The sequence below is a fragment of the Astatotilapia calliptera genome, chromosome 8 (assembly GCF_964374335.1).
Source record: "Astatotilapia calliptera chromosome 8, fAstCal68.1, whole genome shotgun sequence".
NCBI classification, from domain to species: domain Eukaryota; kingdom Metazoa; phylum Chordata; class Actinopteri; order Cichliformes; family Cichlidae; genus Astatotilapia; species Astatotilapia calliptera.
The window spans coordinates 4,425,181-4,442,614 of NC_137429.1; the positions used below are offsets into that span (position 1 = coordinate 4,425,181).

The 17,434-nt window shown below is 39.2% G+C and overlaps 1 protein-coding gene across 2 annotated transcripts in view; it reads left to right on the forward strand.

Moving 5' to 3' along the window:
- LOC113028038 (uncharacterized) overlaps positions 1-17,434 on the forward strand; it is a 100,143-nt gene that overhangs the window by 72,437 nt on the left and 10,272 nt on the right. For both annotated transcript variants that reach the window (XM_026177998.2, XM_026177997.2), the window contains exons 11-13: positions 1,778-1,821; positions 13,713-13,906; positions 16,106-16,176. In XM_026177998.2, the coding sequence (XP_026033783.1) occupies positions 1,778-1,821; positions 13,713-13,906; positions 16,106-16,176 (309 nt within the window). The remainder of the gene's footprint in view (positions 1-1,777; positions 1,822-13,712; positions 13,907-16,105; positions 16,177-17,434) is intronic.

The window sequence follows — 17,434 nt, forward strand, 5'->3', positions numbered from 1 at the left end:
GTCACTACAGATTTTGAGGAAACTAAAGCCAAATGTGCCGACTCTCAGATCAGAGAAGCAGCAGCTGACCGCATCCCTCATTAAAACCCATCTTTGCCTCTGTTTTTTGTTTTCATCTTGTGCTGATCATGATGATAATATAAGTAAAAGACTGTGTTTGCTGTGAGAGGAAGTAATGACCTAAAAATGATAACTGGTGCAAAGGATGTGGAGAATCAGCAAGCAAACGGATACAAAACACTTCTCTGGATTTTTTTTCTCTACAATTTTTGCTTTGATTTATCACATTTATCAGGAAGGAAAAGGACCTAAATCCAGGAAATGTAAAATCCTAAACCCAAAAATGTAATCAGGAAGAAACAGAAGTTTTCAGATAAACAGTTAGCAGGGGCGTCAAAGGTCTGACAAATTTGAGAAAACCTAGAAGCCTTTTTTGAGTAACACCAAGCTTTAATAACATTTCTCTATTTTAACGCGTACTCGCATACATTCACTAGATACCTAAAATGGATTAAATAAGACATGTTAAAATTCCTGCCCTTATTTTAGGAGCCCATTAAAATAAGAAAGTAAGCTAATGAAAGTCTTCCTGAAGGAACTATGAATAAAGACTGGGGAAGAAAATGGGAAGAGCTACACAGTTTGTGTATTTACACTGACTAATTGAAAAAAGGAGCGACAATAAAAGATAAAAGCAGAGACGGGAAGTAAAACTGATAACAGGGTAGAGGGAGCAGAATGAAAAATAAACATAACCACATTTCAAACCCATGACACATCCCCAGTGCAAATCAGAAGTGTGAGTCCCTGCTAGGGTACTGTTTGTCTGTGATTTTAGCTCATTGTTAGATGGTTGCTAGGCACCTTCATTATGGATAATGATGTATCATGATGAACACTTAGTGGATATAAATTAGTTAAATTGATGCCATGCTTATATAAGGTGTTACAGGTGCATAAATCCTACAAATGAGTCATTTTGGCCCATTGATAGTTGGTTACTTGATGTGATGTCATTACAGTTAAAATACCTGTGCTCAACTCCTGTTTGTGTAGAAAGAGTTTGCGTGTCACTTATTATGTGAGTAAATAAAATTATTTAGTCAAGAATTTTGTTTTTTACAACAATAAAAAAATAAGAAAAATTGTAACCAGTAAACATTTGAAATATGTGCTTATAATTTATTTGGGTTTATTGGATTTTATTTGTTCGCATTGCCTATGCTCCTCTTTCCCAACAAGTTTCATTATGTTGAGTTTGGTACAAACTCTTTCCAATAAAAAGAGAAATTCCACTCATCACATTACAAATACTGAAGGCCTGGTTAGTTGCGGTGATCTAATGTCTTTGTTATGCTTTTTGCTCCCAGACTGTAACTTAAATTTCCTCCATGTGGGTCGATGCATATGTCTAAATTATTTATTGGCTGATTGATTTGCCCGTCCATTCATTGAAAGGCCTGGGTGCTTGGCGAATAATGGCTTTGTTACTGATGCAGTGGTGATGGTGGCTGACTGATTGGATGATCGATGGATTGTGTGGCTAAGAAAATGAGTAAAGCTCATGCAAAGGGAAGTTTGAGCAGCATGAAAAGGGATGCCATTTCTCTGACCACAGTTTATTGAATAAAGCCAGCTTGCTTACTGTGCAGTTTTCACAGAAAACCACCACAAACCTGCCTATGTGTTTTACTCGCGCGCTGCATTATCTGATCAATTGTCCACCTGTACACTGCTAATATTTTTCCTAAATGTGATTTTCTTGTTTCCTCTACAGGCTCTCTACAACTCAATCAAGAACCAGAAGCTGCAGTGGACATTGTAAGTCTTTTTAAATTGACCTAATGTAAATATTATTATCTTAAGCTGTTTTTAATTCATTATGGTTTCCCATCTGTGGAGGACCAAATGTACCCAATTTTTAAAAAATAAAGAAATATATAAATTGGTTAATAAATCATTCAGTATTTCAGTATATTTGGAATTGATATGATTAAATTTACTGATGTGCAATTTTTTTATAATTACCTATTTATTTATTGGTTGCCTCAAATGGGGAGCTAAGCTGTCGGTGATGTCTTCTGTGCAGATGTAAATGCATGAAAGAATAATAAAATAATAAATAATATAAAAAAATAATCATTTTTTAAAAACAAATGACCTTATTATTAACTTTATTATTGTGTTGATAAATTGAATAAATTGAACATTAGTTTATTTATTTAAACTATTTTAAAGATATCCTTTTAGCTTATATTTTTAATACAAAAATATAAATCAATATAAATCAATAATAATATTATCATGTATAATTTGTTTTGTTTATTGTTTCTGATACATGTAATGGCCTGTCATTTTTTTAGTAAGTCATTTATCTTTGAGCTAAATACTAATGAATAAATAAAGTAGAGTCTTATTTTTAACTCACATCTTCATTTCTTTTCTTATTTTGTTTACAAATAACCATTTATGTAGTTGTTTATTTTTTTCATATTGGCAGCTTTAGGCCCCCATACTGGGCCTCCATACAAGGCCTCAAAACAAAAAAGAAACAAAGGAAATTCATAGATAAATCAATTTGGAGAAAATAATGGAAAGACAGAAAATAATTACGTTTAGAAAGTTACAAAAATATTTGTATTAATAAAATTGAAATGATAAAAACAAATGTGGAAAAAATCTAATTTAAGACACAAAATTAATATGAATTTATTCCATGTTTTTAAAATGAATTAACAACTTCTTTTGTTTTTTATTTTTATTCTTTATTTATTGGCTTTTCCAATTTCGATTTTGGTAGTTTGAGTCTTCCATACATTCTGTGCTTTTTATTCTCACACACAGACTGGAGGGCAGGAAACAATACGGGATATTGATCAACTTGTTTGCATCCTCAGTGATGACGCTAGTGTTGTTTGGCATGTGAAGGAAACATTAGTGTGTCAAGGGTTGCTATTCTGGATCACAGCTCCACGGCGCCTCAGAGATGCCAATTAAGTCGCCAGCTTTCCAAGCTTTGTTGCCATAGTTACGGCACCATGGATACGACTCCATAGCTACCACGATGCTCTTTCCTCCCTGCATTCTCTCGGCAGCAAACACACACAGTGACAGGCAGATAAAATGCACACATTAGTGTATGTGTGGGGTGGCTGTAGCTCAGGTTGCAGAGCAGGTCAGCCACTAATCAGAAGGTCGGTGGTTCGATCCCAGGCTGCATCCTGGCTGCATGCCAAATATCCTTGGGCAAGATACTAACCCCGTGTTTGCCTACTGGTGGTGGTCAGAGGGCCCGGTGGCGCCTGTGTCCGGCAGCCTCGCCTCTGTCAGTGCGCCCCAGGGCAGCTGTGGCTACAATGTAGCTTGCTATCGCCAGTGTGTGAATGTGTGTGTGAATGGGTGGATGACTGAATGTAGTGTAAAGCGCTTTGGGGTCCTATGGACTAGAAAAGCGCTATACAAATGCAGGCCATTTACCATTTACCATGTATAGGCAGAAATCACATGTATGCTTGTGAACATGTTGCATTTTGGATGCATGAAAAGCAAAAGAAAAAAAATTCAAAAGAGAACGAGAACAAGGCAGCTCCATTTCAACGTCTCTTTACCTGCATCCTGTACAAAGGTGCGACCACAGCCTCCCACTACCTTTCCAAAAATAGCAGCTGCAGCGCTCCCGAAGCAGCCGAACAAAAGTGGTCAGAGGAGCAGATTGCGGAGGAGATCCGCAGAGAGGCAGGCAATCCAGTTCAAACATCTCCGCTGACATATAGACAGCTATTTAAACACTGCCACCGCACAGGAGGCCTCGCTGGGATAGAAGAGATGTCATTTTTAGACACGTAAACACCACAGAGCGAAGGAGAATCCACCTCCAAACAAAACCGGTTACAGATGAAGAGATTCAGCCCACAGAAGTCTGTTGTTCATTTTTAATGCTTTAGCCGGCAGAGATCTTTGCAATGGAATCTGCTTTGGAATTCTGACACTTATGGACAAGATTCATCCGCCTTAATATTCAGGAATCTTTCTCGGAGCCTGGCTCATTGATTGGTAACCTTCAAACTGCGGTTAAACTTAAAATTAACCAAATTTTTATTTATTTTACAGCTCTGAATCCATGTCATTGTAAGCTGGTGTGTCTGCATTGCTCTGCGGTCACAAATGCAACTGAGTTGTTCATGTTGAACTTGGGTCTAATAGATATTTAACAACTCTTCCTCAAAGGCAGGAAGAGGAGAAGCCTTCACAACAGACCGAGATTGTCAGCGCTATAAAAATGAAGAAAAAGCCACATGTCTGCACAGGAATACTAGCTGTTGCATTAGCATAATCAGCAAGCTGGATAGAATCACATTTACTTTCACTGAGCATTACCCTCATTCTAATCAGTATACTCTGTTTACATCACATATTAGGGCCAAACAGATGTGTTGCAGATGTTAAGGTCCGTGTGGCTGTGTGCTTATTTACATTTCTGGGAACTCAAGCATTATACTTAAGGTGAGCTGAAGTCGCTGCAGTCTTGTCCTAAATGATAAAAGTGTCGCTGATCAAAAATAAAAGAAAAATTGCCTCTTTAACCCTTGAATGCAAACAGAAGAAAGCGAAGCAAGAAACTTAATATTCATGGATCTTTTCTAAATGTTTGCAGCAATCTCCCTCTGCACCATCTGTGAATCTCTGTGCTCCTGCACAGACCTATCAATACATACAGAAGTTTACATCCACTCATAATGGACATGAATGCTGTTGCTAAGGGACATTTAGCCACATGTTACTGGGCCTCCACGTATATATTTGAGCCTGTGTAGATTAGACAAAATCAAAAATGAATTCAAACTCATGCACCCAGTTCTTGTTTTTTTAAACTCTGCCATACAAGCACTCCAAGAAATCATTAAAAGCCCAAAACTACCATGACATTCATAATCATGGACTTGTGACCACAACTGCATAAGACGGGCATGAAATGACCTTTTCATATAAACATGGTCAGCATTTTTTAAACCAGGTGTGACAAGGAGCAACATCAAAAGCATGTTTTACTTGCTAATTCTTAAAAATAGTGACTAATATCATAAACTCATCAGGAAAGTGTTTCCTGAGGTCACTGATTGACAAAGCTGAGAGCCCCCTGCTGGCCATTAGAAAGAATGCAGGCTTAAAGCACACCATCACTAGCTTCACAATCAGACCATCTTTTGTGGAGAGTTTGTCGCTGGACCCGCAACAACACAAATAAAAATAACATAAATAACATCAAAGTTTCCCAACCTGCCATCCCTGGAAAGATTTGGAATTTCTGTTAACACACTTTTAGGATAAAACTAGCTCATGAGCCATGGGTGTGTCCGAATTAGGATTATATCCGATTATCTCTGTGCTTTTGATAAATGGACTGGTTCTTATATAGTGCTTTTCTACCTGTAAATATGCCTCATTTATATAAACACATTTCCCATTCTTTTTCTACCTAAGTGCTTTCTAACATTCACTCTCGGATGGATGCATCAGAGAGCAACTTGGGTTTAGTATCTTGCCCAAGGATACTTTGGCACGCAGACCGGAGCAGCCAGGTATCGAACCACCAACCTTCCAATAAGCAGATGACCTCCTGAGCTACAGTGACACCTTTTAAAGCTGCTTACTGAGCTCACAGCGTAATGATCGAGCCCTGGGGGCAGAACCTTGTTCCTGTTTGTTCTTATACAGGCTGGTTTGTGTGTTTGCAGTTCTTTTCTATATTTAGCTTGTTCCAGTATCGATTTACTAATTTACTCCCTTATTTTAAAATAAAACCCTTCTCTGCGCGTGATATTCACACTCTAAAACAAACCACTCGCTGCGATTATGTGAAATCTAGTGTCCCATCACAGGTGTGTGTTTGTGCTCTATTCTGTTTTTCTTTTCTTTTGCAATGGATGTTATTTCACACCCCCGCAGAGAGAGACGTGCACATGGCCACTCTCAGCGGTGCAGTTGGATGCACCCACATGTTCTTCACTCGCTCGCTCACAGATACAACACAGACGTATACACATGGTTCCTCATTCAGTAGCGGGGGTGGATAGAGAGCAGAGGGAGAGGCGGTGGGCATTGTGCTGTGAAAGGGAGACGCAACAAGTCGGAGATATGGGGGGAAGTGGATCCCTGGATAGAAAAGAATGGCAGGATAGTAGGATATAATGAGCCGGGGGAATGAAGCATGCTGTACATGAAGTGAGGCAGGGAGATGAGACCTTCCTGTTCTATTATTCCTTTTATTCTGTTAATCTCAGCTTTCCTATGTCCTCGCTGGCTCTAATCATCGTGTCTTATTATTGTCTGCAGCCGTCACCGCTCACCTGCATACACCTGATGCTGTGATACTGAATGAAATATGTCTGTAATTCCAGGCGTCTTGTTTACTCTAACAGTTTAGGCTCAGAACCTGAGAAAGCCTTTGTCTCCTCCCGCTTTTTCCTTTTATACACTTAAAAAAAAGCTTCTCTTGCATGAAAGTGAAGACTTTTTGGTAGTGGAATAAAACTTTTTAAAGGCCTTGAATTTGAATTGGGGAGTATAATACACTTTTATTAATGCAAAAAGTCGTTTTATCTCCAACTCATTTCATGTATTTGTCCCATCTGGAGTGGGGAATACCTACCACTTAATTTTTTTTATTTAAAAAAAATGTAAACAAGCTGTAAATGCAGACATCCACACACCGGGGGCGCTGCAGGAAGGACTGCATGTGTCTGTCAATGTCTGTCTGTCAAAGTAGAAAAGAATGAAGAGGCTACAAAAACTCATTTATGGTCAGTCCCATCTTTTCAAAATAAGACTTTGTCTGAGGGTATTGCACAGGTAATTTAAAGCCTGTGTGAATGAGGAAATGCTTTGCCGTCTATAAGAGTGTTTTTTATGAATTATTGTCCTTTTTCACTTGACTGTGTTTGGAGTGTTTTGGTACAGTGACTCATAGTCAGTGAAACACAGCAGATCTCTTTCCTTTTCCTTCCTTCCCTTTCTAATTTCATGTCTTCCCTTTACCTCTGACTCCTCCTCCTTTTAGACTTTTTTCCCTTTGTTATAGTTTTTTATTTATTTTCCTTTCTTCAGTTTTCCTGTTCCGTTTCTTGTCATCTCTTCATCTCTGCCTTTTGTTCTTTCCCTTTGTTTTTGTTTCTGTCTTCATTCATTCATCTTTCATGTTGCCCTTCTTTTGTCCTTCCTTTGCTGACCTCTGTTGTATTTTCCTTCTTAAATACAGTACTGCTGTATTTCCTTTTTTTCTTACCCTCTCTGTTCCTCACCTCCTCTCCTGGACTTCTTTTTCCTTCACTGTTATTACTATATTTGCTTTGTTTCCTTAAATTTTCCATTCTTCGCCAGAATTCCTCTTCTTGTCATCTTTTTACCTTCTGTTGTGTTTCTTTCCTTTCATCTCTGCCCTCAGCCCTATCCTTTGTCTCCCGTTTTCCCTTTCATCTTTTCCTCTCCTCTCTTCTTTCTCACCTTCTTTCTCACTCATGTTAAATGTTCTGCCATCTGAGAACGATCAGCTTTGTCTTTTCTCCCCCCTCCGTCTCTGTCACTCCTCTATCTTTCTCCTCCACTCATCCACCCCCCTCCACCTCTCTCTCTCCATCTTTCCACTTTGTCTCTGTGTGGAGACGGATTCAGGCAGGCCAGCAGTTACCAGGCAACAGGCTACATGCTCATTGGCTCCGTCTCTGCTTCTCTTTCTCTCTCCGGCTCCTGCATGGGGTTAACTGCTGTTATGTACTGTTGGTTACTCATAGCGTGGTCTCGGGGGGGTTCGGCACACAGCCATTTTCTATTTTCAGGCTGAACTTTTGCATGGGTGCCGCCTGGTGAGGTAACAAGTGGAATTGCCATATTACCTTGCTGGGTGGATGCAGAGAGGCTCACTGCTGCAGCCTAAAGCATCTATCATCTCTTTAATGTGACAAATCCACTTAAAACACCAAAAGATGCATGCAGTGCATTGTCAAGGATTATTTAGAAGAGAATGGGATTATCGCTGCTGTAGCAACATGCATTGTTGGGTTTGTTTACAAACTGAATATTTAGAAAATAGTAATTGTCTGTCATGAACAACGATAAACAAAAAAAATAACAACAACAAAAGTGAATATGACCATAAAAAGTTAGTTTTTTTCATACTGGCAAAAAATATTCTAACCTGTCAAATGAGGAATTAAAAATAGGAAAATTCAAAATAAATTGTATTAGAATTAGAAACAAATGACACACAAGACGAGAGGCAAACTGTAGGAATTCTGTTCAAAATAAAATAAAATGTGTATATAAAAATATTTTTAAAAAGAAAATAAAATTATTGTTTTTGTTCAAAAAAGGGTTGAATTACATTTTTTAAGTATTTTATTTGGATAACTTCTAGCCCTTTTTGAATAAATTTTTTTTTTTAAATATAGGAAAGACGATACAGACTATATACTATTTGTTTAACTGGAACATAAGTAAATACAAACATAAATACAGTATGTTTAAAAGAAAAGAGGTATACATGAAAAAAGTAGATTAGAAAATAAAATGAAACAGAAAAATGTCTTAAAGCAGTAAAAGAAAACCAAATAACACATTTTAAAAAAGGTTGGTGGGTAGTAAACAGACCTGATCTTTTTGGGTGAAGAGTTCAGTTGTTAATCAGACTGAGACTCTTTTTTTTCTGGGAAGTTCAGTGCTCAGAAACACATTTCACACGAGGGTAGTTAGAAAGAAATGAAGCTGCAGTCGACGACTCAGCAGCTTCTCAGGTTTCTCATTTACAGAGATGGCTCCTCAAGGCCTGTTCCTAATGAGCGATGTGCACCCTGCACCAAAACTTCAAATCCACCAAAAACACTCCGAGCCCATAAACTCATTTTAATAAAGGGTGGAGTAAGCCTGGTGTATGATACAACACTCTGAGACAACACAGTGCTTCCAGTTTTACAATAAATTTGGTCTACATTTGAGGTGTTTCTAAAGGTTTGGATGAAAATTATTATTAAATAATAATAATTATTAAAACTTCATTAAAGTAACATGAGCAGTTAAATGAAAAGACGGGTTATTTATATGGAAAATGGTTCCAATTTAAATGTGTGCTTGAGATATTATAAGCTGTCCATTTGGGAATGACGGCCATGGGAAAATATTCTGCATAAAAGTGCCGCTAGAAAAGTCGTTGTTACTGATGTAACCCCAGTTCTATGAGTATGTGTATACCCCAATGGGCTTCAGTGAGTTCTGTAGGGCAGCAAGAGGCAAGAGACCCTTTGCTTTCATCCTTGGCAATAATAAACATATAGTAATGTGGACTAGAGAAATATGGACCAAACCTCTAAGCACCAAAACCTGCAGCTCAGGCTGGTTCCTGTAGGAAGTCTCTATAGACTCCAGTGTTAAAGGGCCCAAATTTACAGCAGAAATAAATATGTTTACAAGCCTGGCATTTGTTATAATTGTCATATTTTATTGGAACTTTAATAGGATTTTGTACTTTGTATTATTACAACCGTAACGGACAAGACCGGGGGACGGAAAAAGGGCAAAGTGAGGGGCGGCGGCATGGTGCAGACGACCCACAGCTGCCGTCAGCACAGCCCCTCAATGTTTAATTCATCGAATAATCTGAAACTCTTTAGAAAGAGTTTATTAATGTCATTTTCTCAGAGAAAGTGGTTTGTGAATCCTGAAGAAAAAGTAACACATCATCCAAATATAGATTTATTATTACTTATCTACGTTCTTGCATTTTATGCTAACAGTGAAGCAGACCCTGGTGCCCCTTTGAAGACAGAAGCTGGAGGATGTTCTGCATCTAGAGACAATATTGTAGTTTCAGTGTTTTTACTACATGAATAGTCTATCAGATTAAGTAATCTAGGTGTACTTGTTGATAAGTGCCTACCTTTTATGAAACCGGTTTGGTCAGGATATATTATGAGGGGGGTTATGTCTCTAATCTCTTTGAGAGTGCTGTCCAGACTCTTTTAAGGTCAACGTTAATAAAGGGTTTGGGCGACAGCTGGTGGGAAATACAGGGTCTTTGCCTGGTTTTAGCAGGAGACTAGTGTTGGCAGAATTCATATTTGGTGGTAGTCCGCCATGTTCCTTGATTTCCTGCGATGTTCTTCAGAATACTGCTGCCAGAATTGTCCAGAATAGACCTCTGCTAGAAATCCATCTGCACCTGGAGCCTTATTATTGGGCATACTTTTCAGGGCTTCCTGGAGTTCACCTGATGTCAGCAGTGAATCCAATGCTAGCGTTTGATCTGATGATTTCAGAAGCGTTATGTTGTCGAGAAAGTGATCGATTTCGTTTTTAGGTGGCTTTATCTCTGGTGAATATAAAGATTTGTAAATGTCCCTGAAAGTGCTGTTTATTGTTTCAGGGTCACATTGTTACAGTCTGGCTGACTATGTGGAGCGAGAAGGAGGACCTGAGTGCAGACACGCAAAAGGAAACTTTGATTTAACTAAGTACGAGCTGCTTATTTAAGGCTGGTTGAACAATACAAAAATAAAAGGGCAAAGGCGAAACTAAACAATAACCTAGACTGGGTGAACTAAGATTAAACATGGAAAAATAACCTTAAAGTGAACATCTGGCACGGATACATGGGGAAAAACCCAGAAACATGACATGAACATAGCAGACGACCAGACAAGGAATGAATGAAAACACACAGACTAAATACACACAGGAGGTGATCAGGGGAAGTGGAAACACACGGGGAAGCAGACTGACTGGAATGAACATAATGACGCCACAGGGGAAGTGAAACTAAACACAATGAACATGGGACAACCAGCCTCTTCAAAATAAAACAGGAAACATAACGAGATGCAGACATGGCATCGCGAACCTGATGACACATGAAAGGTGAGGGAGACTTAAACACGGGGAATCTAATAAACAATGATCTATAACAGGGCAACCCAGGCAAAATAAAACAAGCTTAAGATAACTAAGACTTAAACATAAACAATGAATATCAAAATATAAGAAAGCTCAAAGCACTGGGTTAAACGACCCAGGACCGTGACACATATACTGTTTTCCCAGACCCAGTTTAAGTCTTTATTCAATCTTTCTTTAGTTTTAACTGGTTAGCTAGAAATTTCATTTAAGTTAGTGTTGCTTTACATATTTTGCGACAACACGTATGCTTCTTCTAAGGATTTGATGATTTCTTTTCATTCCTGAATATATTTGTTTTCTCTTTTCTTTTTTATGATGTGAATGAAATTATTTTACCTCTCATCACAGCTTCCCCTGTTTCCCAGAGAACAGATGCTCATGATCCAGGCAGTCTAAATATAAAGCCCACTCTTTTTAAAAATATTTAATAAAACCTTCATCTTTAAATCTCTAGTTTTTACTTGGTGACCTCTTTATTTATTTGAATTAAAAAAAAACACAGGAGCATGATCTCTGACAGCTATAGGGTTTATCTCAGTGCCTGAAGTGTCACTCAGCAGTGAGCTGCTGACTAGGAAATAATCAAGACGAGAGTAGAAAGTATATTCCTTACGGTGAAGGATGAAGGAAACACCATGCATCTCAAAGTCCGAAATCGCACACGTACTGTTTAATTATATTTGTGGATTGCCAACAGAGCTGTTCCTGCATTTCTTCATTTAGTCCAAAATTGAGGTCGGCCCTGAGAACAAATGAGCAACCTTGGTATTCAGAGAGTGCACTAAAAAAAGCGTGGAAGAACGAGGGGTCATGAACATTTGGGCCATATACACTGACAGAACAAAACTTTTTGCTACCTATAAATGATGTAACTATTAGAAATCTACCCTGTGATTGTAAAATTAGCATTTTTATGTATTAAAATTGCTCCTCCCCTTTGCCTGGGGTTATAGCAGGCTGAGAGCACATCTGTAGCTGTGACAGGTCTATGAGTCTCTTGTAATAAAATAATATCTGCCTGAGGTCACATGGAGCCAGCACCATGCACATTCCATGTGATAAACCTTAGTGTGCCCATAGTTGTGTGTGTGTGTGTGTAGCTAATGTTGAGCGCTGTGTGTGAATGAGAAAAAACACACTTCCATTGGGTGTAAGAAAGTGTGTGGTGAGAGTTTCCATTAAAGTGCAAATACATAGATCCGAGTGGTGCTTGGTGTTGTGTGATCACGTGTGCACATTAACTTATATGAGCGATATTATTATATGTGCACACCTGTGTGTGTGTGTGTGTGTGTGTGTGTGTGTGAGTCCTTTATGTCTGTGTGCACTGTGAGGCTGTAGTGCGTATCTGCGTGATCGTGCAGATGAAATAATGATTGTGTAATGACAGAAGGTGCAGAAGCAGTAAAAAAGAAAGAAAACTAATTGGAAAGGGGTTGTGGGTGAGAGGGAGTGCAAAGATAACAAACAGCCCACGATCTTAGAGGAAAGTTGTGTGTGACTTAGTAGGAAAACAGCTGATCTGTGCAGCGAGAGGAGGAAGAAAAACATGCAAAGGGACACAAGGGAGGGATGAAAGAGAAAACCCAACATATCTAACAGTTTTATAGCAGTTATCTAACAAGAAATATGGCTGCTGTGTGGCAGAGATCAGTCCAAAAAGTCTGTATTCTCATTTTAATGAGTGCATATGTGTAGTTTTTTTGGTCTGTGACAAAAATACCAGATATTTCTTCCCTCTTTGTTTTACAGTTCATGGATGCAATTTGAAAAGCAAGCTAATTAGCTCCAACTTCAGCTTGGCAGCAGGTAAAATGCTGATGCTGAGACTTGAAGTTGCTGACATCAGTGAGTGACACCACTAGGGTCATCTTTTATATACAGTTTGAAAAAGAAGAAGAAGAATGATACAATTGGAATTTTATTTTTAGTAACAGAAAAATTGTTCTCAGACTTGTATAGCAAGGAAACTTCAGTTTCTTAACGTAATTATTTGTTAAATATTTTGCACTAACATTTATTTTTAACTGATTGAAAAGAAATCTGTTATTTAAGGGTGTTTTCAGCCAAACAATAGGGTGATATGAATAATACTAAACAGCAAAAACTGAATGAAAATCTTTTTTTTTTAAGAACAAAGATGCAGTCTTCCAGAGATTAAGTGTAAAAAAATCTTTGATGCTCAATCTTGAATTTGAATGACTTTGCAGCTTGATGAGATTTTTACATTTTAAAAACAGAATAAGGGTTTATGCTTTCTTAGCTTTTTGAGGAGCCTTTAAAGCCTCAGCGTTTTGTAGCATCCTCTGTGTGATGTGTCGGCATCTCTGAGAGCAGCTGTCCCTCTGGGTAAAGATGCCCCTGTTTTTCACCTCAAAGCAGGAGCAAGATAGATGGTGTCACTCTTTTCCTGTGGTATTTTTTGATCAAGGAGAGTGGACTTCTGTTCTGAGGAGAACAGGAGCACAGCGAGAACGCGAGAGGAAAACACACAATTAAAGCTTTGAAGAAAACTTTGTTCGCTCTGGTTTCCCCCAGCAAGATGATGCTTTGTAAATGTCTTGAAGAGCAGAAGCTGTGCCAAGACACCAGCAGCGGACAGCGATATTACTCATGTGTACGTGTGTGAAATCTCCGGACCTCATGTCCTGTGCTGAGTGTGAGGCAAATGGACAGGATGCATGATGATGTGTTTATTCGCGATGCTAATGAGACATGACACATAAGTGTTGATCACCATGGAGTCTGAACTGTTTTTTTTCTCCTCATAGGGATGAGGAAGAGCTGCGGAAGTCGTTTTCAGAGCTCGGGGACAGCCTGTGTGACTCCAACTCCTCCAGATCGATGAAGAGGGTAGGCAGCAGCGGGAAGCCCCTGTCGGATGAGTTGCAGCCCACCGGAATGCTGCTGTACAAGAACGGATTCCTGGTTCGCAAAGTCCACGCCGACTCAGACGGAAAGAGAAGTACGAGTTACAAAGTTCAGATTTAGACAATGCTTTGAAACATTTGGCTGCTGCCCAGAGCATCATAAGTGAAACTGTAGGTCATGTCATGTAGAGCACATCCTGTGTGGAGTGTTTGTACTCCAAAGCGAGATGGTTTTTCTTCAACGGCACAGACTAACACATGCTGAGGATTTGGGATTTTAATGCTTTAATTCCAAGAAAAACAACCAGCATTAAATGTCACATTAATCACTCAAATGTCTTTAAAATAAGCTTTATTATTCAACAACATTTAGGCTGGTATTTGAATTTAAAACAATGAATTGATCTGAGGAAATACAGAAAGCAAAGACCTCCGTTATTCGCTTCATTAATGAGTCACAATCAGATGAAATCATTTGCACATATTATGAATATATATACATAAAAAGTAACCAATATTGACCTCCGTTTAAGTGCGATTTCCCCCCAAAGCATGTACTTTGCTGCTAGTCGTTGGTGCTGGTGCCTTGATGCACCAGGTTCCACATTAGATAGGTTTTCACTCCAAAACCAGTTGGTTAGGTTTAGGCTCTCCCTGTAGGGAAGAGTATGAACATGAGAATTAGGGTGTGCGTTGTCCAGTGCAAGCGTCCTCCACCTGGACAGACACTAGTCTTTTTGTACCTTACTGAGTTGAATGAGCCTGCTGCTGAAAACACTCAGTTTGATGACAATTTACTGCATACATTAAAACATCTAAGCTTCCTCAAAAAGTAGAGTCTGCTACATTTTCAGTGCAGGGATCTGGCAGAGCTTAGTGGCAGATTTTTGGAGGCATATCTCTTTAATATAGGCTACGTTTCAGGAGGAGGTTGTTATTACTGCACCACTCGAAAACAGTGGAGTTCACCAGTTTCCAGTCTCCTCACCCCTGTTGACACACCCCACAGAGTCTGAGAATTTCTGCGGGTGATGCAGATGTCTGTCAGATCACAGTTGTCAGTGATCCGGCAGGTCATGGCTGTGTCCACCTGCATCCCTATCAACTTCTCTGAATTGTGTTGAAGGCACCTGATATTGGTTAGGTCTAGGCACTAAAACATGTCAACATATCAGCAGTTTGCACCTTTGCCTCGGCAGGAGGCTTTTATGTTTACCTGGGTTTTCTCCTGGATCTCTGCTTACTCCCACCATTTAATAATATGCTAGCGTAATGCCACCTATTTCAACACTGAGCACTCGGTCAGTCACTTTCTGGTTAAATAAAGGTAAAAAATATTTAAAACTAGATAAATAGGTCAAATCAAATATGGGTGGGCCCTCAAAACACAAATCAAATCCATATGAGATGAGATAGGACTGGGGCCTCTCACTACAGTGAAAAACACCAAAAATACAATATAATATATAAATTATACACCAGATTTAGTTGAGGGAAATCACAGATTAGTGATTAGAGTGCATTACTTTCAGCTAAGTGTGGGTAATGTGGGGTGGCTGGAGCTGTGGTTCAATCCCAGGCTGCTCCAGTCTGCGTGCCAAGTATCCTTTGGCACGCAGACTGGATAATAACCCCTGATGGATGCTCTCCGATGCATCCATCAGAGTGTCAATGTGTGTGAATGTTAGATAGAAATCACCAAGTAAGAAAAGGCATGGAAAAACGGGCTTGCATGAATGGGTGTGAATGAGGCGTGTTGCATGAAGCACTTTGTAGCACGCAGTCATAAAGATGTTTATGAGAGTGGCACAAACAAGATTTTCAAATATGTCAGTAATAGACCAGATGAATGTGAGACTGATAACTGTGATGTTCTGGCAGGGAAGTCTGTGTGTTGGATTTAATTATGCGGACAGCCACTACAACACAGATAGCAACAAGTGTGCCCCAGACTGGCAGTTTTCTGTGTTGTGTGTTCACAGTATAAGGGTTAAATGTTAGGTGTGTCAGCTCTCCCCAAAAGTTCCTGTAACTCAAGTCGAGCCCACCTCATGACCTTTAGGCCACAGCTAGCCCAAACAACGAAACAAAATCAAGTGCCATAAGTGGCCCAGATTATACCCTAATGTGTGGACTATCTGGGAGCAGACGACACTGGGTTACATGTGCAGTTTTGATTGAAGGTTTCCTGGATGCACCTCTGACTTAGTGCTGCAAAGCTAAGAGCACGATGTAACTTTGTATCTATGACTGGAAGTCTGTAATTAACATTTAATGTTTTCTGCTCCTCGCAGCACCGAGAGGGAAGAGAGGGTGGAAGACTTTCTATGCCATCCTTAAAGGGCTAATCCTCTACCTGCAAAAAGTAAGTTTCACACAGTAGACATATGTTTAGTTATAAAAACTAACTAAATAAATAAATAAAATCTAAAGGGCTGAGTGAGAAACAATTTGCAACAGCCACTGTTTGATATTCATTATTCAACCTTTTAAAGAACGGTTGACTGCATCTCCATAAACATCCTGTCTTACTTTCATGCCAGCAGCAGATTTTTAACAGAAGGTGGATCTTTATCCCTGCGGTGAACGTCTCTTTAGAAACCCAACAACAACAAAAAAGTTCTGCACCAAATGTTACCTGCCTGCCTGCAAACGAGCTCTTAAGATGATTTATTGATTTATTTAAGCAAAATATCAGCAATGAAAAAAGCAGCAGCTTTGCACTGACAGCTCAAGAAGCAATCTGTCCTTTAGAGTCACGTTTTGGTGCCTACTTCCTGTTTACACGAATACATGTTGCTGTGACATAATGTCCTCGTGCAGGCCGGGCCTTGGCACCGTGCAGAGGACCCATACGGAGCGGCGGTGGGCCTGGGTAACCTCTGCCAACATAACAGGCCACTGCTGCTCCAAATTCCCCCTGAATGCAGAGAAAATTGTGCCTGTAGGGATGCTGTGGCTCTGTTCTCTAAAATAATAACTGAACTTTATTTTTACGGAGGTTTTTTCACTAAGGTCTTCAAGGTTAATTCAAGGCTCATGATTCTTGTGGTGTGTGTCGTCAACACAAGTCCTGTGTAAGGATTTACAGTGACCTTTGACCTCTCCTTCAAGATCAATAGACTAATTTGAAGGTCAAAGTGATAATAATGCTTTATAGAGTTATTATTTTTTTAGACAATAACATAAACTTGTAATTAAACACTTTTTTGACATGTGACTAATTATGCTATATGCAGAGCTATTAATTATGTTTTCATGCCATTGTTATAGAACTAAAAGTGTGGAAATATTTACTTTTTATAAAGGTCACATATGTGATGTGGAGGAATAATATCCATTAGCACGTTTAGGCCTAGGGCGGTGCGGTGGTTCAAACCCACAGCAAGAAGATTTCAGGCTCAAATCCAGCAGCCAGGTATTGAGTTTGTTTGTTCTCCTAGAAACATGGATGTTAGCTTAATTGGTGGGTAAATGTTGGCTGTAGGGGTGAATGTGAGCATAAATAAATACAATAACATCTAATAAACCTTTGTGAGATCCGCTTTATCAAATAAAAACTTAATGGAGAACGTGACACTTTGTCAGTATATTTTGGTTATTGATTACCCTGTGATTTGTAG